At 41.3% G+C, this 24,394-nt stretch overlaps 1 protein-coding gene across 1 annotated transcript in view; it reads left to right on the top strand.

Moving 5' to 3' along the window:
- LPCAT2 (lysophosphatidylcholine acyltransferase 2) overlaps window positions 1-24,394 on the top strand; it is a gene marked incomplete at its 5' end in the record, with an annotated part of 226,525 nt that overhangs the window by 190,162 nt on the left and 11,969 nt on the right. The window contains 2 exons of the mRNA XM_082270732.1: window positions 2,066-2,164; window positions 12,202-12,343. Of these exons, the coding sequence (XP_082126858.1) occupies window positions 2,066-2,164; window positions 12,202-12,343 (241 nt within the window). The remainder of the gene's footprint in view (window positions 1-2,065; window positions 2,165-12,201; window positions 12,344-24,394) is intronic.

Here is a 24,394-nt window from a genome sequence, read left to right as displayed (position 1 = left end):
AAGTGCATGATCGGAGGATCGGTCGGTCTATGGAGACCGGCCTGGGGGTTCTCTTTAGATGCAGGATGGGCTGTTCAGTTACAATGGAAACAGGTACTGGCTAAACCCTGTAATGGCGCTGAGCGGTACGGTCTCCATGCCAGAAGTGGGGCAGGACGACGGCCGCAAATAGCCATATATAGGATCGCCGTAGACGATTGGCTCCACCCCGCTGACGAAGTCTATGACGCAACGCGTACGGGGGAGGAGCCTGCACGTCATCACGCTGATTCCCGGAGGTTGCAGGAAGTGTTGTAATGCCGAGAAAGTCCGCACTGCTTAAGTGCTAAACAATGTAAGTGCAATTTCATCTTTTGTGTTAATAAATAGCCAAATACAATACAGAGAGCACTAGATCCCCCTTTTATTTTTACACCGGATGCCTTACATATCTGGAGAGATTATCTGGAGGCGGTGATAGGAGGGCTTACCAGGCGACTGTGATTTACCCAAAGCTTCTTTGACTCTCATGAGTCTGTCTCTGAGGTGAGCTGCTAATCTTACACTTGACACTAGGAGCACTTGGAGTGAATCATTGCAGCACCTTTGATCACACTCACAGATGAAGATTTCAGTTATTACTGTGTCACTTGATTTTCACTGTGTTTTGGGACTTTATTTCATCACGGTTTATTTTTTGATTTATTATTGATCTTATTGCTTGTTTTGGAGAAGATTTGGTCACTTTAGTAATCTATTACACAGCGATTGTTTTATTACACAGCAATTGTTTTTTTTTTCACTTAGCGCAGCAATATTATTTATTCAGTTACCTTTGGTGTTTTTGTGTTTGGCACTGATTGCTTGCAGCTTTGTGCACATTATTTGTATCATTTAACTAGGGTTTGCGCTGATTATTTTTATTTAATATGGTTTCATTAGATGTTTGTACAAGCCGGTAGAAGCTTATAAACATTAAAACAAAACCAGCAGTGATTTTAGCCTCAATGCTTTTGGACTCTGATCTCAGAGAGGGAGGAACAACATCAGTTCCTCTCTCTCTGTTCAGTCCACAGGATGTTTCCAGTCTGAGTGCGGTTTCAGGCTCCCTGATTGGACGGGAGAGCCTGGGAAAGGCAGGAGCGGGGGGGGGGTCACCCCCTTCCACCGCCAGTAGAAGTGATCAAATGGTGGTGTAGCCATTTGAATCACTTCTACTGTAAAGAAAATCGCCAGCTTAAAATTTTAATACCAGGATGATGCCTACCAGTGTTAATTTTGGAACTATATAATATGAGGTAACATCGTATGTGTTTTAAGGGGGAAGGTCTGTCTCTGAAGAAGGGAGCTTGACTCCCGAAACGCGTCAGTGGTCCTATCTTCAAGGACATGTTCCAGTCCATGTGTGGTGGATTCTTGTAACACGATTTCATTATCTTCATGTCTGTGATTATGCATTTGGCATAATGGTTTTACATTGTATATATAATCTTTTGCACAATGCCGTTCATAGTGATTCATTTTGCTAAGGTTTAACTTATTATTTAGCACTTTTTCACACATATACTTTTTTTTTGGATGACCCTTGTCATTTTTAGTGTTTTCAGCTTATTGAATAGATTGGCATGAGGTAACTTTTAGAATTACATTTATAACCCTATGCCCATAATACAGATCCTCACAGTAAAGTGAGTGCAATATTAGTTTAAACAGTGTGATTTGCTAGGATGGAGATTTCTGTCTGGAGAGTGGAACTACAGGAAAATCTCTGTGTATTTTTGGGGTATAACTTGAGGGAAAATTCAGCGTGTGTATTGGGGTGAGATTTCACTAGCAGAGCATGCTGTGATCAGCCATATTCAAAAATAAAGGCAGAATCTCTCACTGAAAAAACTAAATTCCAGCTTGGGCTTTAATTTTGTATAAATTATTTAGCAAGGTCATTTTTTGCTGCAAAACAAATTTCTAACTGTGAATTTTAGTTTACAAAATGTTTGTTTCAATTTCACAGATAATTATGTAGCCAAAATGTCTAACACAGCCCATCTTCCCATCATTTAACCTTTATGAATTTTCTTATTTAAAGAACAAAGATGGTACCATAGATTTCAGAGAATATATCATTGGGATCGCCATCCTTTGCAACCCTGCAAATTCTGAAGAGACTATTCAAATGGCATTTAAGGTAATAACAGCATATTTATATTATTATATATTGAATATTTCCTGCAGCTTGACACAAAATGGTCTGTTCACATTAGTCTATCTCCTTGATGAGCTTATCTTGTTGCAGTCATGTGTTAATTGGCACTACAATTAACTACCTGGGGAAAAGGTTCTTACTTTATTAGCAAATTTTTGGATTGAGAGAGTGAACCAAAATACCCAAAAGAGACCTAAGGAAACAAGGAAAACATCCAAACTCCATGCAGATAGCATCCTTGGTATGTTTCATACATGTTGTACACCACCTTAACCACTTAAGCCCCGGAAGATTTTACCCCCTTCCTGACCAGGGTTTTTTTTGCGATTTATTACTGCATGACTTTAACGGACAATTGCGCGGTCGTGCGACACTGTACCTAAACGAATTTCACGTCCTTTTTTTCCCCACAAACAGAGCTTTCTTTTGGTGGTATTTGATCACCTGTGCGGTTTTTTGATCATGCGCTATAAACAAAAAAAGAGCGTAAATTTTGCAAAAATAACAATATTTTTCACTTTTTTTTATATGAAATTCCCCCCCCAAAAAAATGTAAAAATCTAAATTTTTTAACATTTTCAGCCAATTTGTTTTATGCTACATATGTTTGGTAAAAAAAATTGCAAAAAGCGTATTTTGATTGGTTTGCGCAAAAGTTATCGCGTTTACTAACAAAGGGAAAGATTTTTGTCATTTTTGGTGTTTTTTTTTTTAACGAGTAATGGCGGCGATCTGCGATTTTTTTTTTTGCGGTACTGCAACATTGCGGTGGACAGATCGGACCCTTGACTGACATTTTTGACACTTTTAGAGGTACCAGTGACATTACTGCAGTAATCAGTGCTATACATATGCACTGTTACTGTAAAAATGACACTGGCAGGGAAGGGGTTAACTGTATTGGACAGGGAGGGGTTAAGTGTGTCCTAGGGGCGTGATTCTAACTGTAGTGGGACATGGCTACTAGTGTAAAAACAGATATCAACGGTTCTACATAGTAGAACCATCTGATCTCCATTTTTACACAGGGGAGAATGACAGGCGGCTTGTTTACATAAGCCGCTCTGCCTTTCTCCCGCTCTACCGACGATCGTAGTGTGACCGGCGGACTTTAGGTCCGCCGGTCACACGCCCGCACTCCTCCGTGAACGAGCCGAGGCGGGCGCGCGCTCGCCCGCTATTGGCTCAAAGCCCAGTGACAGGCGAGCGACGTAGATCTACGTCACTCTGCCTGGCCGGGGCTGACTGCCGCAGTAAATATACTGTGCGCAGTCGGCAACCGGTTAAAGCTGTGCCTTAAACAATAGTTACACCTTTATTTGCACATAAAGTATAATACATCCATCCAAGCAAAAGTAACTTACACAAGGGACTTCTGTAAAAAAAAAAGTTTAAAATGTTGTAAAAAAATGTTATTGCTTTTAAAAGTGCAGCAAGTGCAAGTGTCACAAAGCTCTGTAGTGCTTATTGTTGGTTGACCACATATATAATTCTCCTCTTAGGTTACTTATTGTAGACAAAATTATTTATTCATAGACAAATAGTGAGAATCATGGATTCAGACACCACACAGGGCAACATACCATACCCAAAAAATTCATAGTTTTGAAATTATGCAAAAAAAATCCCACCCATCCCCATCCCAGTAAAAATTGAACAAGTTTGTTTCCTATATATACATGCACCTATCTCCTCCAAATTAAGACTTCCTAATCTAAACACAAAGACTCATACCTAAGTGGATTTCATCTGGTAACATTCAGCTGAAAGTCAGTGATATACATAATTGAAAAAGTCACAGTTGCCTGTGACCAACAGCTGTGATCTGGGAGTTCTAGTAGATCATTAACGTAATAAAAGCATAAAATGTCAAACTGCAGTTTCTAAAGAAGGCAAAATACTTTCTTGTATTAAAAAAGGTATAGACTGCGGAGAGAGGGACATAATCTTGCTCCTGTACAACCATCAGTCAGACCTCATCTGGAATATGCAGTTCAGTTTTGGGCACCAGTACAACATACTCATGAAGGAAGTTGGGGAACTGAAAAGAGTACATAGAAGAAGACATAGAAGAAGACATAGGGGGTCTCAACTATGTGGAAACATTAACTGTACTGAATGGGAAGATCTGATTAAGGGAGATATGATCACCATGATACATACAGTAAATGATCCATATATTGCTTTTAGGGTAAAGTTATTTAATTTAAGGTAATTGCAAAGGACAACGGGACACTCTTTACATCTGAGGGAAAAAAAAGGTTTATTCTTCACATACAGAGACTTTTTTCACAGTACGGTCTGTAAAAATATGGAATTGGCTACCTCAGGAAAAGTTGGGTGCATTCCTAAATGTGCAGAATATAAATGGATATTATTACTTATAAGTAATTATAATCAAGATGGTTATGTAACACAAAAGCACAGTGCTCTGTCCCTTTAAAAAACAATTCTCCAAAAATTGTGTCTAAAAATAGTGAATATTACAATATATCAAACATGAATAAATACTGAGAAAGGTGCACCAAAAAATGTTTACTAGTGAGCAAAGTCTCACAAGTAAAAAAGTGCTTAACCACTTTTGGACCGGTAGATTTTCCCCCTTAATGAAAATAGTTTCATCATTTTAGGCCAACATATTTTTGGTAAAAACAATCCCAATAACTGTATTTTGATTGATTTGCGCAAAAGTTATCGTGTTTACAAACTAGGGGAAAGATTTATGTAATTTTTATTTATTTATTTATTTATTTATTTATTACTAGTAATGGCAGCGATCAGCGTTTTTTAGCAGGACTGCGACATTGCAGCGGACAGATTGGACATCTAACTGAAATTGTTGACACTTTTGGGGGACCAGTGACATTACTACAGTAATCAGTGCTAAAAATATGCACTGTTACTGTACTAATGATACTGGCAGGGAAGGGGTTAATTAAATGTATGCCTAAGGGGTGTTTTCTAAGTGTGGGGGGGGGTGGGCTTATGGAATCAACACGGGGACCTGTGTTCCTAAATAGGAGGAACCAGGAGCCCTGTGATGATTGCTGAGAGAACAACAGTCTGCTGTGTTTCCAACAACAGACCACCGTTCCCTCTCCACAGGGAGCGATCGCAGGTGCCGCCGGCCCCTCGGATCAGCTTGCACCAGTATCATACCTTTCAATTTTTTGAGATGGGAACAAGGGACACCTATAAGTAAAAGTGTGTAGGCCATGCCCCCCCCCCCCCCAAAGGAGGATTATGCAAAAAAAAAAGAAAATATTTAGTGAAACCTACAAGTGCTTTTTTTTTTTTTTTTTACCACTACTATTCTTTTATACTGGCTTTGAAATTTACAAATGCAGCAAGTTAAAAATTGGATGGAAAGTTTAACACTGGGAAACACTTTTTAAAAGATAAAAAGTGTATTTTATATACAATTATATAGATTATACCAACATGAGGGACAATTGAGGATGAAAGAGGGACAGAGGGACTTTGTTCCAAATCAGGGACAGTTGGAAGCTATGAGCAGTATCATTTCTTACTGGAAAGAAAGATATCTATACAGGGATCTTTAGACACCTGGTTGCTTAGCAGCTAAAACAGATGCATATCATCAAGATCACTGGTGTATAAAGTATATAAATATATCATTCTGACACTTAAAAATAAAATAAAAATATACTTTATATTGGAAATATAATAACAATTATATTGTACCATCTTGTGGCTGACATGAGAACTACACATAAAACCACTATTAAAGATATTACCCTGTTCACAGAGGCTCAGATTCCCCCTGAAAGGACTTATGCGCATAAAAAAAAAAAAACTAAAAACATAAATAAAATAAAAAAAAGTAAAACCATATACAGTGGGTACGGAAAGTATTCAGACCCCCTTAAATTTTTCACTCTTTGTTATATTGCAGCCATTTGCTAAAATCATTTAAGTTCATTCTTCTTCCTCATGAATGTACACATAGCACCCCATACTGACAGAAAAACACAGAATTGTTGACATTGTTGCAGATTTATTAAAAAAGAAAAACTGAAATATCACATGGTCCTAAGTATTCAGACCCTTTGCTGTGACACTCGTATATTTAACTCAGGTGCTTTCCATTTCTTCTGATCATCCTTGAGATGGTTCTACACCTTCATTTGAGTCCAGCTGTGTTTGATTATACTGATTGGACTTGATTAGGAAAGCCACACACCTGTCTATATAAGACCTTCCAGATCACAATGCATGTCAGAGCAAATGAGAATCATGAGGTCAAAGGAACTGCCTGAAGAGCTCAGAGACAGAATTGTGGCAAGGCACAGATCTGGCCAAGGTTACAAAAAGATTTCTGCTGCACTTAAGGTTCCTAAGAGCACAGTGGCCTCCATAATCCTCAAATGGAAGATGTTTGGGACGACCAGAACCCTTCCTAGAGCTGGCCGTCCGGCCAAACTGAGCTATTGGGGGAGAAGAGCCTTGGTGAGAGAGGTAAAGAAGAACCCAAAGATCACTGTGGCTGAGCTCCAGAGATGCAGTCAGGAGATGGGAGAAAGTTGTAGAAAGTCAACCATCACTGCAGCCCTCCACCAGTAGGGGCTTTATGGCAGAGTGGCCCGACGGAAGCCTCTCCTCAGTGTAAGACACATGAAAGCCCGCATGGAGTTTGTTAAAAAAACACCTGAAGGACTCCAAGATGGTGAGAAATAAGATTCTCTGCTCTGATGAGACCAAAATAGAACTTTTTGGCCTTAATTCTAAGCGGTATGTGTGGAGAAAACCAGGCACTGCTCATCACCTGTCCAATACAGTCCCAACAGTGAAGCATGGTGGTGGCAGCATCATGCTGTGGGGGTGTTTTTCAGCTGCAGGGACAGGACGACTGGTTGCAATCGAGGGAAAGATGAATGCGGCCAAGTACAGGGATATCCTGGACAAAAACCTTCTCCAGAGTGCTCTGGACCTCAGACTGGGCCGAAGGTTTACCTTCCAACAAGACAATGACCCTAAGCACACAGCTAAAATAACGAAGAAGTAGCTTCACAACAACTCCGTGACTGTTCTTGAATGGCCCAGCCAGAGCCCTGACTTAAACCCAATTGAGCATCTCTGGAGAGACCTAAAAATGGCTGTCCACCAACGTTTACCATCCAACCTGACAGAACTGGAGAGGATCTGCAAGGTGGAATGGCAGAGGATCCCCAAATCCAGGTGTGAAAGACTTGTTGCATCTTTCCCAAAAAGACTCCTGGCTGTATTAGATCAAAAGGGGGCTTCTACTAAATACTGAGCAAAGGGTCTGAATACTTAGGACCATGTGATATTTCAGTTTTTCTTTTTTAATAAATCTGCAACAATGTCAACAATTCTGTGTTTTTCTGTCAGTATGGGGTGCTATGTGTACATTCATGAGGAAGAAGAATGAACCTAAATGATTTTAGCAAATGGCTGCAATATAACAAAGAGTGAAAAATTTAAGGGGGTCTGAATACTTTCCGTACCCACTGTAGCCTAAAGACTGTAACTCAACTCTTACTAATGAAACAGTTGATGCCCCAGTCCACATTCAATCACCATGGGCAACAAGTTTTAAGAATAAAAATCCACTGTGTTTCATGCTGTCATATCACCATCCTAGAATTGCTACCATGCAAATTGGGAGAGAACTTTTTAATACCAATTAGCTGTAAAAAAGGATTACTATCGGTTGAAAGAGAAGTGTTTTGAGAGACTGTACCCCTTGAATCCATATTTAAAATTAGCGATTTGTTCATTATTTTAACCCCCTGTGCCCACGTTGTCCTCCCCACATATTGTAAACCACATGGGCACTGGTGAAGGTAGATGACACATTTAGTAGAACAAGTGATGAAGTCACTCACATTAAAAGTTCTTTGTATAACCTGGAACTCAAAAGATTCAGTACATTGAGTTATGCAACTTCGACAAACGCCTCCTACGTGGGAAAACCCTTTGAATTTACCTTAACACATTGTTTGTAGAAAGACTAACTGAACTAAAATGAATGAGAAGAGTAGATTATGGGGGAGATGATCCCCATGGTTAAATACATAAATGGTTCATATAATGCTTTTAGTGTAAAGTTATTCACTTTACAGTCATTGCAAAGGACAAGGGGACACTCTTTCTATCTGGTGGAAAAAGAGGGTCATTTTTCAAATCCAAAAACCTTTTTGTGAAAATGTGAGATGGGCTACATCAGGAAAAGTTGGATGCAATCCTAAATGTTCAGAATATAATTGGACAATAACATAAGTAATAACACTTGAGATTTGTTGATCCACGGATAATCTGATTGCTTTATGGGTTCAGGAGAGAATAAAAATTTATTTTTTTGCAGCTTATCCATTCTGGCTTCATTCTGGCTACATTCGTTTTCATTTTTTAGGATTTTTTTCTTTGTTACCTGATAATCCATCCAGTAAAACACTTCCTGCTTAGGATAATCTGTGAATGCCAATGTTGGTAGCGGTAACCCAGGGGGACCCGAGAGTGTATTATCCAGCAGTCCTCAAGGGGGCAGTGCTGCAATATATTTTTCAAACCTGATACCATCCCACCAGATACTCAGTTGGTATTAACACTCATATTACTAGCAATTTAATACTAAATGTACTAAAATGTAATTTTTTTTATAGCAAGTGAATTCTGCACTCTAACTACTAATTAATATTGTATGCTACCAAGAAGCTGCTGTATCCTCATCATAGTATACAGAGGGGATCGAAAGTTTGGGCACCCCAGGTAAAAATTTGTATTAATGTGCATAAAGAAGCCAAGGAAAGATGGAAAAATCTCCAAAAGGTATCATATTACAGATTAGATATTCTTATAATATGTCAACAAAAGTTAGATTTTATTTCCATCATTTACACTTTCAAAATTACAGAAAACAAAAAATGGTGTCTGCAAAAGTTTGGGCACCCTGCAGAGTTAATATCTTGTACTGCCCCCTTTGGCAAGTATCATAGCTTGTAAACACTTTTTGTAGCCAGCCAAGAGTCTTTCAATTCTTGTTTGAGGTATCTTTGCCCATTCTTCCTTACAAAAGTCTTCCAGTTCTTTGAGATTTCTGGGCTGTCTGTCACACACTGCTCTTTTAAGGTCTATCCATATATTTTCAATGATGTTGAGGTCAGGAGATTGTGAAGGCCATGACAAAACCTTCAGTTTACGCCTCTTGATGTAATTCCCCCGTGGATTTCGAGGTGTGTTTAGGATCATTATCCATTTGTAGAAGCCATCCTCTCTTTAACTTCAGCTTTTTCACAGATGGCATCAAGTTACCATCCAAAATTTGCTGAAAATGTATTGAATTAATTTTTCCTTCTACTTGTGAGATGTTCCCTGTGCCACTGGCTGCAATACAACCCCAAAGCATGATTGATCCACAACCATGCTTAACAGTTGGACAGAGGTTCTTTTCATTAAATTCTGTGCCCCTTCTTCTCCAAACGTATCTTTGCTCATTCCAGCCAAAATGTTCAATTTTAACCTCATCATTCTACAGAACTTCTTTCTAAAATGCATCAGGCTTGTCTATATGTTCATTTGCAAAGTTCAAACGCTGATTTTTGTGGTGAGGACGTAGAAAAGGTTTTCTTCTGAGGACTCTTCCATGAAGACCATATTTGTACAAGTATCTCTTTATAGTGTAATAGTGTACCACAACTCCAGTGTCTGCCAGATCTTTCTGGAGGGATCATGCAGTCAAACATGGGTTTTGAATTGTTTTTCTCACAATCCTGCGAGCTGTTCTGTCTGCTATTTTTCTTGGTCTTCCAGATCTTGCTTTAACTTCCACTGTTCCTGATGACTGCCATTTCTTAATTACATTCCGAACAGAGGATATTGACATCTGAAAATGCTTTGCTATCTTCTTATAGCCTTCTCCAGCTTTGTGAGCATCAACTATTTTCAGTTTCAGTTTTCTAGACAACTGCTTAGAAGATCCCATGGTGCTGATTGTTGAGGCAAGGTCAGATGAGTCTGGGCATTTAAAACCTTTGAGATTGACATCACCTGGTCTTCCCAGACAATGATTGAGAACAATCCATGACACTGGCAGGTGTCTTGCAAAGGGGGCAATGCATGCTATAAATTCTGCAGGGTGCCCAAACTTTTGCAGACGCCATTTTTTTGTTTTCTGTAATTTTGAAAGTGCGAATTATAAGAATGTCTAATCTGTAATTTGATGCCTTTTGGAGATTTTTCCATCTTTCCTTGGCTTCTTTATGCACATTAACACAAATTTTTATGTGGGGTGCCCAAACTTTCCATCCCCACTGTATTTTCCAAAATTCAAATAGAACACAGAGCTAAAAGTCACGGACAGTATGAATGTCATCCCTTTACTAAAGGGCTTTTGGGTAGGAAATCCATCATCTGCAGTTGACTGATACTAGCTCTTTCACCTTGCAGCAGTCCCAGAGTATTCACAATATGTAGGCTACATTCTTGGTGATTCTTTACTTTTAGATTGTCACTGTGCTCCATGCACTGCTTTTATCACCCTGAAACAATGGAATCTCTTGGTCACAGGACAGTACATCACACTGTCTACACATGCCTCCCAACGGTCCCGGCACCTGCAGGGCTTTTCCAGAATTTGAACCAAGTCTCGGAGTCCCACAGGTCCTGGCTGTATCCTGGAACCCAACGCAGAAATTAGTTCTAACACTTGGCTCCATTAACTTGATATGCATGCAGCCAACAGGGAGTGATGCAGGCTGCTAAAAGTAGCTGCTGGCACGGGATCACAGCTTCTGGGGATCAGGGCACCCAACCAAAAATGCGGAGGAAGTGCAAGAACTGTACAAGGGTATAAGACCGGGCACTGTGCAACTACTGTACATTCTAATGCCCTGGGTTCAGACAGCATTTGATCTTCTGACCAAGTTTACTGACAGTTCACTGCAGCAGTGCTCCATCCGACAGCCAGCATTATGATTGTAAATATTGTAAGTCTCTGGTGATTCACTTGCAATGGCCATCACCACCCACAGCCTCATGGATGCTACACACACAAAATGGTCCTGCCCCTAGGCTCTGGTGAGCGAAGAGGAAAGCAGAGCGAGGTGGGGATGAGGAGGGTGGTTGGGGTGCAGAGGCTAGCACAGAGAATGGGGTGCAAAGATGAGCCAAGAGGGCATGGAGGTGTGCAGAGAGGGGGTCAGGGGACAAAGGTGAGTAGAGAGAGGGGGTGGAGAGATGAGCAGGGGGATCCAGTGTTCAGCAGGGCAGCATTGGGGTGCAGAGGTTAGCAGAGAGAGTTTGGTGCAACAGTGAGCAGAGAGTGGAACAGAGGTTAGGAGCAGGAGAGGGGTTGTGGTGAAGAGGTTAGCTGAGAGGGGGAGTTGTTTGGGATGCAGAGGTAGAGAATGGGGGTTTTAGATGTAAAGGCAAGCAGATGTAGGTGCAGAGGTAAGCAGAGAGACCATTTGGGGTGCAGAACTGAGCAGGGGAGGCTTGGGGAACAGAGGTTAGCAGAGTAGAAAGGGTTGTGGTGTAAAGAGTAGTGTGGTGGCAGAGGAGGAATGCAGCTATGAGCAGAAAGGGGGTGGGCTGGGGTGCAACTTCTGCCCAGAAATCCCCCCCCCAAAGGGATTACAGGGATGAGGGCAGAGTATACAGAGAGGATACAGTATATACTGGGAGGGGTGGTAGGGTAAAAAGGGAGCATTTATTAAGCCACAGCCAATATTTAGCATACTTTCACCACACCTGCTTTTGCTTCAGTGTGCTACATTCACAATGCAGGTTGCTGTTTCCCTAATGTGTCCCTCATTCCCAAGTTCCAAAGTTGGGAGTTATGTCTACACTAGCACACCACTGCATACATGTCACAAGGAAGGAGGGCACAACTTATTATGATTGAGATTCTTGGTGAAAATGTGACAGTGGGTGGTGCTGTTTTGAGTGACAAGATCACCAACAATAAATAACTCCAAACATCCTAATGTGCAGCCTTTATTGTTTGATAACGTGATTTATTTACCTGTTTTTTCTAGCTGTTTGATATAGACCAAGATGGAAGCATAACAGAAGATGAGTTCAGCTCTTTACTGCGATGCTCTTTGGGAGTACCAGATCTTGAAGTATCTAAACTTTTTCATGATATGGATGCTGACAAATCAGGAAAGATTACCTATGGTAAGAAAGTAATAAAAAACAGTTTCTCTATGTCTGATCATTCTAACACTGAAAATCAGGAATGTAACGATGCTGAGGGTATGATGGTAAACCTGTACTGTGTACTGTGCTATAAACTTCTCAATCACTGTACCTGATCAGTATACAGGATTTATATAGCTCCAACAATTTGCCCAGCACTTTACAACACAAAAGAGTTACAATAGGCTTCAAGACAGAGCGTTTTCGGAGAACTCTGCTTGTGAGAGCGTTTTCAGAGAACCCTGCTTGTGAGAGTGTTTTCGGAGAACCCTGCTTGTGAGAGCGTTTTCAGAGAACCCTGCTTGTGAGAGTGTTTTCGGAGAACCTTGCTTGTGAGAGCGTTTTCGGAGAACCCTGCTTGTGAGAGCGTTTTCGGAGAACCCTGCTTGTGAGAGCTTGCAATGTTAAAGGGAGATGCAAGTAATACAAAAGATAACGGTGTGGGGACGAGTTGATGGAAAAAGTAAAAGTTCAGTTGTTAGGGAGGAGTGGGAAACAAAACTGTTACATTTGTTATACATAAAATAACAAACTAACAAGGATTCAGAGATTAGTTGTGTACTGTTTTTAGCAGTGTACCCCTTGGTTCAGTGTTGAAACCAAAACATATTAACCTGTTGATAATTGATATAGAACAGGAGTCCTAAAACTATTCAAACAAAGGGCCACTTCACAGTCTGTCAGACTGTTTGGGGGATGGATTTTAGCAAGAAGTAGAATAAAATGCCCCAATGTTAAAGATCAGTGGGAGTAAAAATGATTATATGTCCAGTGGTCAGTTGGAGTAAATGCACCTGCCTTAGTAATTGATGTGAGTCAAAATATCTCTGCATAAGTGGGAGTTAAACTTTCCCCTGCATCAGTGGACAGATGGAGTAATAAATTAATCTTCATAGGTGGTCACTGGGAGTAAGAAATGCACCTTCATTGGTGGTCATTGGAAGAAAAAATTCCCTTGCATTGGTGGTCAGTAAGGGTAAAAAATGCTCCAGTGTTATTGCTCAATGAAAGTAACAAATGCCCCTGTATTAGTGGTCAGTGGGTGTAATACTGTAAATGCCCCTGGTCAATGATAGTAATAAATTCACCTGTGCCTGCGCTTAGTGGGAGTTATAGTGGCAAGCAGTTAGTTCAAGTGAGGATAATGGTGCCTTACCATTGGTGTCAGTATGTTTCCCATCATTGGTTTTTAGTGGCACTTACCCCTGGGTAGGCTTCTTGTCCTATGCTGATCCCCATGATGATATCACAGCTGGGACTATACAAACATCATATCAGGCAGGATATCACTCCTAAAATGTATCTCTGTGTCTGGCATTGAGTAGATTCCCCTGGCTTATATACAAAAAGTCCTGCATGTGGAGCCTTCTAATTTCAATTGTCAGTTTACAGCTAATATGAAAATTTGCGTTAGATATACTATTTCTGTTTTTGTAGATAAGTTATATAGTGTAATAAAGTCCTTACAAGATATTTCTATCTTACAAGCTATCTGAATGGCTGTTTGTTTTTGGCAACTTCTTAACTAATGAAGTTTAATGTTGATAATGTAAAGTTATGCATTCTGGGCTAAAAAAAACATATGTTCATGAAAAAATCTAGGGGGAGAACATCCGATTAAGCAAATGATACAGAATGATATGGGTTTTCTGGTAGATCATACATTTAATAGCTTGCAAAGCCAATAGTGGTTTTAGAGCAAGAAGAAACTGTTTTAGGAGGTATAAATTTGAGAAAAAGATAGAGTTAAGCCCCTGTAAATTAGTAAAACCTTGTCTTGAATATCTAATTCAGTCTTAGGCACCAGTTTAAAAAATAAAAACTGAGTGTGTAGAGAAGGGCAGCTAAGTTGATAGGACGTATGGAGGACATCAGGTATTGGCTAAAAATCACCTTAAATTAATGTACTTTCCATTGAAAAGATGTGTTTAAGGGTGTGTACTCTATATACACTCACTGGCTACCTTTATTAGGTACACCTGTTTAATTGCTTGGTAACATAAATTGCTAATCGTCCAATCACATGGCAACAACTTGGGTACAAGAACGTGAGACGGAAGCAGTGTCAGGATACAAGCCGAAGTCGGTACACAATCTGGCATTGAGGTACAAAGGCATAAAGACAGGAGCAGGGTCAAATACAGGCCGGGATCACAGGTAGCCATGCAGGAATCCAAAGGAGAGTCAAGATTAAGCTGGGTCAGTAGGGGTAATCCAGAAGCAGGTCAGGTCACAGGTAAACAGGAACAAGCTGAAAGACCACTCGGCAATGTGCTCCTGTCACTGCTCAGCTAGAATAGGCCATTTGGCGCCAAATGTGTGTGCGCGTTCGCTTGCGCGCATACGCACTTTTCTTCCTGTATACCCAGTAATGTGGAAATTAAAGGTGTACGCTAATCTTAAATGTATATAGCAGATATGCAAGTCCATGTATTAGGGAAAATCCACAACATGAGTGTCCACTCCACAAGTAGATGGGAAAAGCCAGAAGAACCGCCACCAAGCCCAGAAGACACATTGCCTCTTACCAGAAAACAAGGACCCTCATTACAAAGGTCTTGTACAGCATTCAGGTTAACAGTCAAATGACTCCTCCATTAAGCTGGCAAGTGAAATCTCCTCCAAGGATAAATGGCTCAGATAAAACACAAACAAGGCGTCCTCATAGCGTATTAAGCATAAACATTTTATTTCACACACTAAACCAAAAGGCTTACATTGGTGCGGAATCTCTGCAGCATTGGGGATTTCCTTGAGTTGCGGTCTGCATCTGGGTATACTACCAGAAAGATGGCCGCCGCATTTCCTCCTCGTGGTAGCGAGCGTTGCCGTAGGCTCCTCCCGACGCGTTTCGTCATAGGCTGACATCGTCAAGGGGTCCTGGGTATGCACACCAACGCCTGTTTGGGTCCAGCTGAAGGTCTCTTACATTGCCCCCTCCCCCCCTCAATGGCAACCTCCAGATGCCCATCTGCAACATTTTCTCAGGATGACACTGGAAAAAAGCTTGTATTAGTCTTTTAGCATGAAGGTTAGCTTCTGGTTCCCATGAGTTTTCCTCTGGGCCATAGCCCCTCCATTTAATCAAGTACTGGACAGTACCTCCTCTCTTCCTACAATCCACAATTGTTTCAACTTCATATTCCTCATTGCCATTGATTATTGCAGGTTGTGGTGGATCCGACTCACGATCAGGGAATGGGTTTGATCTTGTAGGCTTTAGCAAGGATACATGAAAGACAGGGTTAATCTTGTATGTTTCTGGAAGTAAAAGTTCATAGGCTACTGGGTAGATTTGTCTATTTATTGAGAATGGACCGATATATCTAGGCCCTAGTTTCATGGATAGGCATGACAGCTTTAGATTAGTGGTGGATAGCCAAACCTTGTCTCCTTGTTTGAGGTTTAGATCTCCTCTTCTCTTTCTGTCAAAAAACTTTTTATTGTCTTGCTGCGCTTTGGAAATGGCATCTTGCAACAATCTGTTTGTTTGAAGGAATTTTGCTCTTTCCTGGACTGCAGGAACCAAGGAATCGGGCATCACGTCAGGTAAAAAGGCTGGGAAGTACCCATAGTTTGCAAAACGGGGATTGTCCTGGGGCCGAATGAACTGCGTCATTATGTGCAAATTCCGCCAGGGGCAGAAGCGATGCCCAGTCATCCTGTGAAAAAGATGAAAAACACCGGAGATATTGTTCCAGGGTTTGGTTTGTTCGCTCCGTTTGGCCATTCGTTTGTGGATGATAGGTTGAGGAGAAGCAGGTTTCAATTTTCAATATTCTGCAGAGGTCCCTCCAGAACCTGGAGGTAAATTGTACCCCCCGATCTGAGGTGATGCTGCTAGGTACCCCGTGAAGCCAAACCACTTCTTTGATGAAGGTACAGGTAGTTTCTATTGCTGAGGGGGTTCCCGACATAGGGATGAAATGGGCCATCTTAGTTAATCTATCGACAACCACAAAGATGGCAGTGAATCCTTCAGAAGGAGGGATCTCGACAATAAAATCCATATTGATCATCTCCCAAGGCCTCTTGGTAAATGGGCAAGGGCCTTAGTAGACCCCAAGCTTTGGTCTTGTCGTTCTTGTTCCGGATGCAGATTCCACAGGTTCTGAGATAATAGTCGGACCTCATACCAGGCCACCAAAAGGAGCGTTGTACAAGATCGATCGTCTTGGATATCCAAAAGTGCCCTGCCAAGGGATGATCATGACACAGGCCAAGGATTTTGGAACGTAGACTCGGGGGTAAAAACGCCTTCTGGTTAAAAAGAAACAGCTACTCTTGTTCTTGAAGGCACATACCTGGTGGTAGAATATCCCTTATGGATGCCTGCTTCAGCTGAGTAATCAGATCTGCTTGCAGAAGAAGGAAGCTTTGGGCCGGCAGGATTGTGTCCACTTGGCGACGTATGTACTCCATCCTCTGGGTACATGCGGGATAGCGCATCAGGCTTGTCATTCTTGGAACCTGGTCTGTAGGTGATGTGAAAGGTGAAGCGGGAAAAGAACAGTGCCCATGTGGCTTGACGTGGTTTTAGTCGTTTGGCAGTCCTGAGGTACTCCAAATTTTTATGATCAGTAAAGATCAGGATAGAATGAGATGCCCCTTCTAACAGGTAGCGCCATTCCTCTAGGGCCGTCTTTTTAGCCAGCAGTTCCCGGTCCCCCACGTCCTAGTTCTTTTCTGCTGAGCTGAGTTTCCTGAAAAACAGGATGAAGAAGGGACTTTGTGCCTTGACACTGTGACAGGATGGCACCTTCGGCATTTTCTGAGGCATCCACTTCAAGAACATATGGTAAAGCAGGATTTGGATGTCGTAGTATAGGTGCTGTGGTGAATAGGGTTTTTAACTGGTCAAACGCAGCTTGTGCTGCCGTGTCCATCGAAAACTATTACTTTGCTTTGTTAGCTGGGTGACTGGAAGGATAATGGCAGAGAAATTTTTAATAAACTTGCGGTAAAAGTTGGTAAGCCCAATGAATCTTTGCGTGCTCTTCCTGTCTGTGGGAGTGGGCCATTCGAGGATAGATTTAACCTTCTGGGGATCCATGGAGACCCCAGAGGTAGTAATGACAAGTCCCAAGAATTGGATTGTTTCCCTTTCAAATTCACATTTCTCTGCTTTTGCGTACAATCCATGGTCTTTTAGGCGGCCGAGGACCTTTTTGACATGTTCACGGTGCAATTCGATGGATCCTGAAAAGATAAGAATGTCGTCAAGGTAAACAATCATAAACAGATCAAGAAAGTCTCTGAAAATATTATTCACAAAATGCTGGAAGGCAGCTGGAGCATTGCACAATCCAAAGGGCATGACAAGGTACTCAAAGTGACCAAATCCTGTACGAAAGGCGGTCTTCGCCTTTGCGGATCCGTACTAGATTGTATGCTCCTCGTAAGTCAAGTTTTGTGAATACTGTGGCTGCCCTGAAACGTTGAAAATGTTTGGGAACTAAGGGCAAAGGATATCTGTTTTTGACAGTGATTTTGTTTAAATCCCAATATTCGACACAGGAGCGTAGAGAATGATCTTTCTTTTCAACAAAGAAGATACCAGCCCCTGCAGGGGATGTAGAGGGTCGGATGAAGCCTTTGCTGAGTGGTCTTTCAGCTTGTTCGCATACGCGCATGCGCATACGCACATTTTTTCCTGTATACCCAGTAATGTGCCTGGGCATGCGCACCAACGCCTGTTTGAGTCCAGCTGTATATCGCTTACTGATAAAGTGGTTCTTTTTCCCTGTCCATCATTCCTACCCAAAGTTGTGTCTGACTTCTATTTGAATGAGGACATTGTGATGCATTTCTTGTGTCTCAAGTCGGCTCATCCCAAGGAATTTGCTTTGAAAACCTTGGCTGTGGTTTGAGTGATTTGGGTGTATCAGGCAGCTATGGAGTCCTTTCGGAGGTCAGACTCGCTTTTTTTGGTTACGAACAGATCAAGGAAAGGGTTGGCTGCTTCTTTGGCTACCATCTCCAGATAGATCAGACAGATGGTAACTCAGGCCTATTCTATTAAAGGTCAGGTTCTTCTTTTCCCTGTCACAGCACATTCTACTCGGGCGTTGAGTACTTGTGCCTTCCGTCATCAAGCATTAATATAACAAGTTTGGAAGGTGGCCACTTGGTCGTCGGTGTATACGTTCACAAATTTCTACAAAGTAGATACTTTGGCATCTGCGGATGGTTCTTTTGATTGCAAGGTTTTGCAGGCTGCTGTTTAAGGGGTTGTTCCCTCTTGAGGGGTGTTTTTCTTTAAAAAAACATTTCAGATTGGGCTTCTGTGACCCTGTTAAGGCTCCTGTTTCTTGGGTAGGGCTCTGATGTTTAGCCTTGGGTTATTTTCCTCACCCCTCATTTTCCTGTTGGCATTGCTTTTGGACATCCCAGTAGTTATGATTTATGGAGTGCTGTGTCCATCAATGAACGAAATAGAAAATAGGATTTTTGTACTTACTGTAAAATCCATTTCTCTGAGTTTGACGGACACAGCACCCACCCCTCTAAGTAGTTTTGATACTTCTAATACTGTTTGCTACTAAACTAATTACCTACAGCATATAGGGGGGTTATATACCAGCTGAGGACGGCCCATGGGTGTAGCCAGGTGTTTTTTGTTCTGCCTAGTCTTACTCCTGGGGGAGGCAATATAACCTATAAGTTAATGTTTTATGGAGTGCTGTGTCCGTCGATGAACCCGTTTAAATGCCACAGCCTTTATGACTACAGTATACCCATCTTCTGATGGCTACTTCCAGCAGGATAATGTTGCAAAGCTCAAATTATCTTAAACTGGTTTCTTGAACATGACAGTGAGTTCACTGTACTCCAATGGCCTCCTCAGTCACCAGATGGAAGAGGAGATTTGCATCATGGATGTGCAGCCGAAAAATCTGCAGCAACCGCGTGATGCTATCATGTCAATATGGACCAAAATCTGTGAGGAATGTTTCCAAAACCTTATTGAATCTATGCAAGGAATAATTAAGACAGTTCTGAGTGCAAAAGAGGATCCAACCTGGTGCTAGCAAGGTGTACCTAATAAAGTGGCAGGTGAGCATATATAGCCGCAAAAGACATAAATCCTCTTTGTATCAAATTAATTTGCAAAACCAGATATCACCTTGCACTAGTAGCAGTAACATCATCACTGTGCAGCACAATGCCTGTGCAAGAGCAGAGCTGTGTTTGGAACACAGCAGGTCTTCACCTTACAGGTTGTCTTTAGAAAACTACAGGAGGGGGTGAATAAAAGCCACCCCCCCCCCCCCATTACAAGAAGAGGGAGCAGTGCTGACTAGTATCAATTATACAAGAAATACAAAAGGGACACAAAGATTCAAGAAAGAATACACGTAGCTCTTATATTTAAACAATATCTATTTAGCCTGCATTTCAGCATTTTTATTCAGTATAGATATGTTAAGTCACTGCAAATGACAAAGAGGCATTTTTTTTACCTGGAGGAAAGCGTTTTTTCACCTTTTGCATATAAAAAGGCTTCTTTACAGTAAAACCTATAAAATGTCTAATTGACTTCCATAGGAGCTAGTTCTAGCCAACTCTATTAATTATTCCAAAAACAGGCTGGCTATATTTCTAAATGCACAAAATATATCTAGAGTTTAAAGCCTCGTGCTGTTTTTGACGTCAGACATTTTTTTCTACAGCCAGTAAACTCCCCAGCATGTTATCCTATGTGTCCATGCACACATAGGCTGTTATCAGCAGTTTTTGGCAGGAGCATTTTCTGGCTGTAAAAAACCCAAAAACGAGTGTGTTTTTAAGAGGTGTATTTCAGCTTTAAAAATGCTCTAACTCTACAATTTTGCTAAAAAAAAAGCTGAAAAACGCTATTGCAAAAAAAGCTGAAAAACTCCTTCTACAGCTACAGCTTTCTACTGATGTTTTGATAACATCCAGTGTGCATGAGGCCTAATATTTACAAGAAATTATGCTGTAAATTGTTGATCAGGGAAAATCTGATTAGGTGATTTAGGTAATTAGGTGAGATTTTTTAACCGTGTTGTATACAATTGAATAATGTAAGGGTTTATTGCCTTCTACTGGATTATCCTTGGAGTTAGGGTTCTGAGGTCGCATTAACAGTATTTATGTCTTTTGAACTTGGATGGTCACAAAGCAATACTGGCCTCATTGTCATATGACATTTGAGACCCATCGCATCTGGTGAGTGTACATCTAACCTCCTCTTTGAAAGTCATCTGTGTGATTGGATCTCCCGGGTCACTGGAGGATTTAGCCTCAAGCACTCGCACTTTTTTCTTGGCACAATTTCTCCTTGGACTTTTATTATACAGTCATATTTGCACATCTTTTGGACTTCACTTTGCACCTATGTTTTTTATATGCTTTTAATATTATTATATGGTCTTACTGTATATTTAAGGGCATTTATATTAATTTATTTTATCCTATGGTCTTAGATTTATATATTTACATTTTACTGTGCATTTAAGGGCAATTATTTTATCCTATGGTTTTAGATTTACATATTTGCATTTTACTAGCAAGCGCTATATTATCCCCACTAGCTGGGGGTATTCCCATTTATATCCATTTTTATCTATAGCAGCTGCTTTGTTATTTATACCACTATACCATATATTAGGCACTCCTAGGTGCGAGGCATATTCTTTGAATATATATTTATCATTTATGTCTTTTGATTGAACTAATTGGATAGATGTCTTTCTTTTTCAGCATTTTGAGAATCAATGCATCTCACTTCTAAACTTCAGGCTCAGAACAATCTTGGAGTAGAGAAGAGAAAAATTTAGTTAAAGCAAAACTGTAAATCCTTATGTAGCAGTTTTTCCAGGCCTTGTGCCTTTGTTACCGGAGACATCTCCAACACTTTTGAGTTGTGAAACCAGGTGTGAGAACTGAGAAAATGACCATTCTGGCACCTTTGGTTTGTTTTGTTTTATTGTATTTAGGGGGTGTGAGAAGGGAATGAATGGGATACTGTTTTGGCTAGGTACACTTTTGGACACTTGAAGAAAAATGCCTGTTGGCGCTGCCTTGACGCCAGCTGAATGCCGACCAGCGCTTCCGGATCCCTAAAGATACTGTAGTACTGAAACTGTGCTGGAACCTCGACTTTAACTCAGAAGATCCAGGACTGTAGAACTCTTGACTCCTGACACTGCTTTAGCTCAAAAGTCACTGAACAGCTCCCTCCAGCCCTGCACTGGCTGAGGTAGCTCTGTGTAGATACTTGTGCTGCTGCAACTCTTAACTTGTACACTTCTCACTGTACACTGACTCTTCAGGGCCCAAACTACAGGCGCCCCCTTTCACACTTCAGGGTCCTCTACCTAGGTACCCCCCTCTAATACTTCAGGGTCCTCTGACTAGGCACCCCCTTTAACCGATAGCTGACTCCTGGATCCCTAGAACCTTCTCAAGAGCGGTCCCTTCTGACAATAGGCAGACCCCCAGGGGCAGTCCACAGTACTTTCCTGGAACTGGACCCCTCTCTCTCTCTCTCTCCGCTGGTTTTCGGCACACTGGATCCCCTCTGCAGCTCAGCTTCACACGCTTTGGATTCCCAGGCCGCCACCCGGGATACCCGCTTCCTCTGACAGGAGGAGAGACAGCCGTACTCTCCCTCCTGGTACTCTGCTTCCTGCCAAAGACGCTGCGTTGTGCGTTCCCTTCAAACTTATACTCACTCCCAGAATCCTCTGCGGCAGAATCTGCCTTCTGGGGTAGATACAAGCCTGACTGAGCCACTGATTGGGTTTCCTCCACTGCCCTATGAGAATCCTCTCACAGAGCCAGTGGGGAAACTCCCCTCTCAGTAACCTCACCTGGGAGACATGACAGCCAGCTGAAATCACAGCCCTGCTGTTAGGCAGCCAAGGCCCACTATACTTTACCTAGCACCTACCTGTAGGGTGCTACACTTATATCTAATATATAGGTCTGTAACGAGAAAAGCTCTAAAATGAAAGTCTTGGTATCACTGTCAACCAATTAGGAAAGCTGAGCAATGGCATGTGACACACATTTCTTTCATTGTGGGATTCCTTCAACCACTTAAGCTCTAGCTCCGGAAGGTTTGACCCCCTTAATGACCAGGCCATTTTTTGTGATACGGCACTGCATTGAATTAACTGACAATTGCGCGACTGTGCACAAATAAAATGGATGTTTTTTGTTTCCCACAAATTGGGCTTTCTTTTTGTGGTATTTTATCACCTTTGCGGTCTTTATTTTTTGCGCTATAGACAAAAAAAAACAGCGACAATTAAAAAAATATATATATTTTTTTTTTTACTTTCTGCTATAAAACACATCCAATAAAAAAATTGAAAAAAATCGAATTTCTTTATCAGTTTAGGCCAATTTGTATTCTGCTACTTATTTTTTGTTGGAAAAAATCCCCAAAAATGTATATTGATTGGTTTGCGCAAAAGTTATAGCATTTACAAACTATGGGATAGATTTATGGACTTTTTTAAAAATAATTTTTACTAGTAATGGGGGCGATCTGCGATTCTTAGCAGGACTGCGACATTGCGGCAGACAAAATCTGACACTAAGTGACACTTTTTGGGGACCAGTGACACCAATACAGTTATCAGTAATAAAAATATGCACTGTTACTGTATAAGTGACACTGGCAGGGAAGGGGTTAACATCAGGGGTGATAAAGGGTTATGTGTGCTCCTAGGGGGTGCTTTCTAACTGTGTGTTGAATGGACTGACTGCAGGAAGAGAGAGATCTGTGTTCCCTGTTAGTAGGAACACAAGATCTCTCTTCTCCTGTCTAAAAGAACAGCGGTCTGCCTTGTTTACGAAGGCAGACCACCGTTCTGTCATTCTCCTGAACGATTGAAGGAGGCCGGCAGCCATCACAGCCACCGGACCCACTGATTGGCTCCCTCTGTGTCCAATCACAGCGGAAGTGTGGCTCCGACAGCAACGCCCCCTAGAGCCCTTTTACAAAATCATGTACATGTATGTGATTTTGCGCTTAAGGGCCGCCCTGCCGCAGTAAATGTACGAGGGGCGGTCCTTACGTGGTTAAAGGAAAACTACACTTTTATTAACCCCCTCCCTACTCAGCCCTAGTGTCCCTTTGACTGGGCTATTATGCCTGAGGGGCTGGAAGGTCTGACCAGTGTCACAATGTTCACATGATTAGGAGGCGGTTCCGATGGCTTCCAATTATTACTACATGCTGGGAGCCATTTATGATAGGCTAGTCACAATGCAGGGAACACGCAATAAGGAAGTTTTCAGCACAGAAACTGATTCTATCCATGGACACATGTGTGCAGAGTGTGGGCACTAAAATCCAACCTTTTTTCCATTGCACGTATGCATTACATGGGCAGCAACAGATTACAAAATTAATATATAACATAAAAAAAATTGTCATAGCAGACATTTTGTAATTTAATGCTCTTAAAAACAACCTTTACATTTCAGTCTGTGGCTGCTGTAACTTTCTAAAACTGCCAAAAAATGTTTATGCAATATGACAAACTCAAGGTGTTCTGTACATCATTGGTGTACAAAATGCCCCTGGAAAGGTACTTCTCTACTTCTAAGAAATCTGTACTAAGATACAAGTTGAATTTGTGGCATCCACTGCAACAGGAATTTCTTTTTTGATGAGATACTTTGTAAGAATGAACTAGTCCTAAAGGAATGTGGCTTTCCCCACCAGGGCATGAAATTTGTTCAGGTGGTTATAATGTGACCACTGACCAGATCATTCAAAAATGACTAGGTGAAACAAACATCAATGTCTTTAAAAAAGAAAAAGGTCTGAAGATAGATCACATACCACTGGCCATGTACAATGATCTGACCAGCAGACCTCTTAAAGCTGAAAAATAAATATTGTTTATGTACAAGAGGCATGTGTATTTCTACTTAAATCTTGGTGTGCTTTGTGAATTCCAGATCTGTGTGGTAAACCAGTGTGAAACTTTTCCTTTATAAGTACCAGTCACTGCTGCTTTTCCTCCTTACACAGAGTGACTAGTC

This window comes from Pelophylax lessonae (assembly GCF_965119305.1).
Source record: "Pelophylax lessonae genome assembly, chromosome: 10".
Classification (NCBI taxonomy): Eukaryota; Metazoa; Chordata; class Amphibia; order Anura; family Ranidae; genus Pelophylax; species Pelophylax lessonae.
This window is presented reverse-complemented; position numbering and strand designations above follow the sequence as displayed.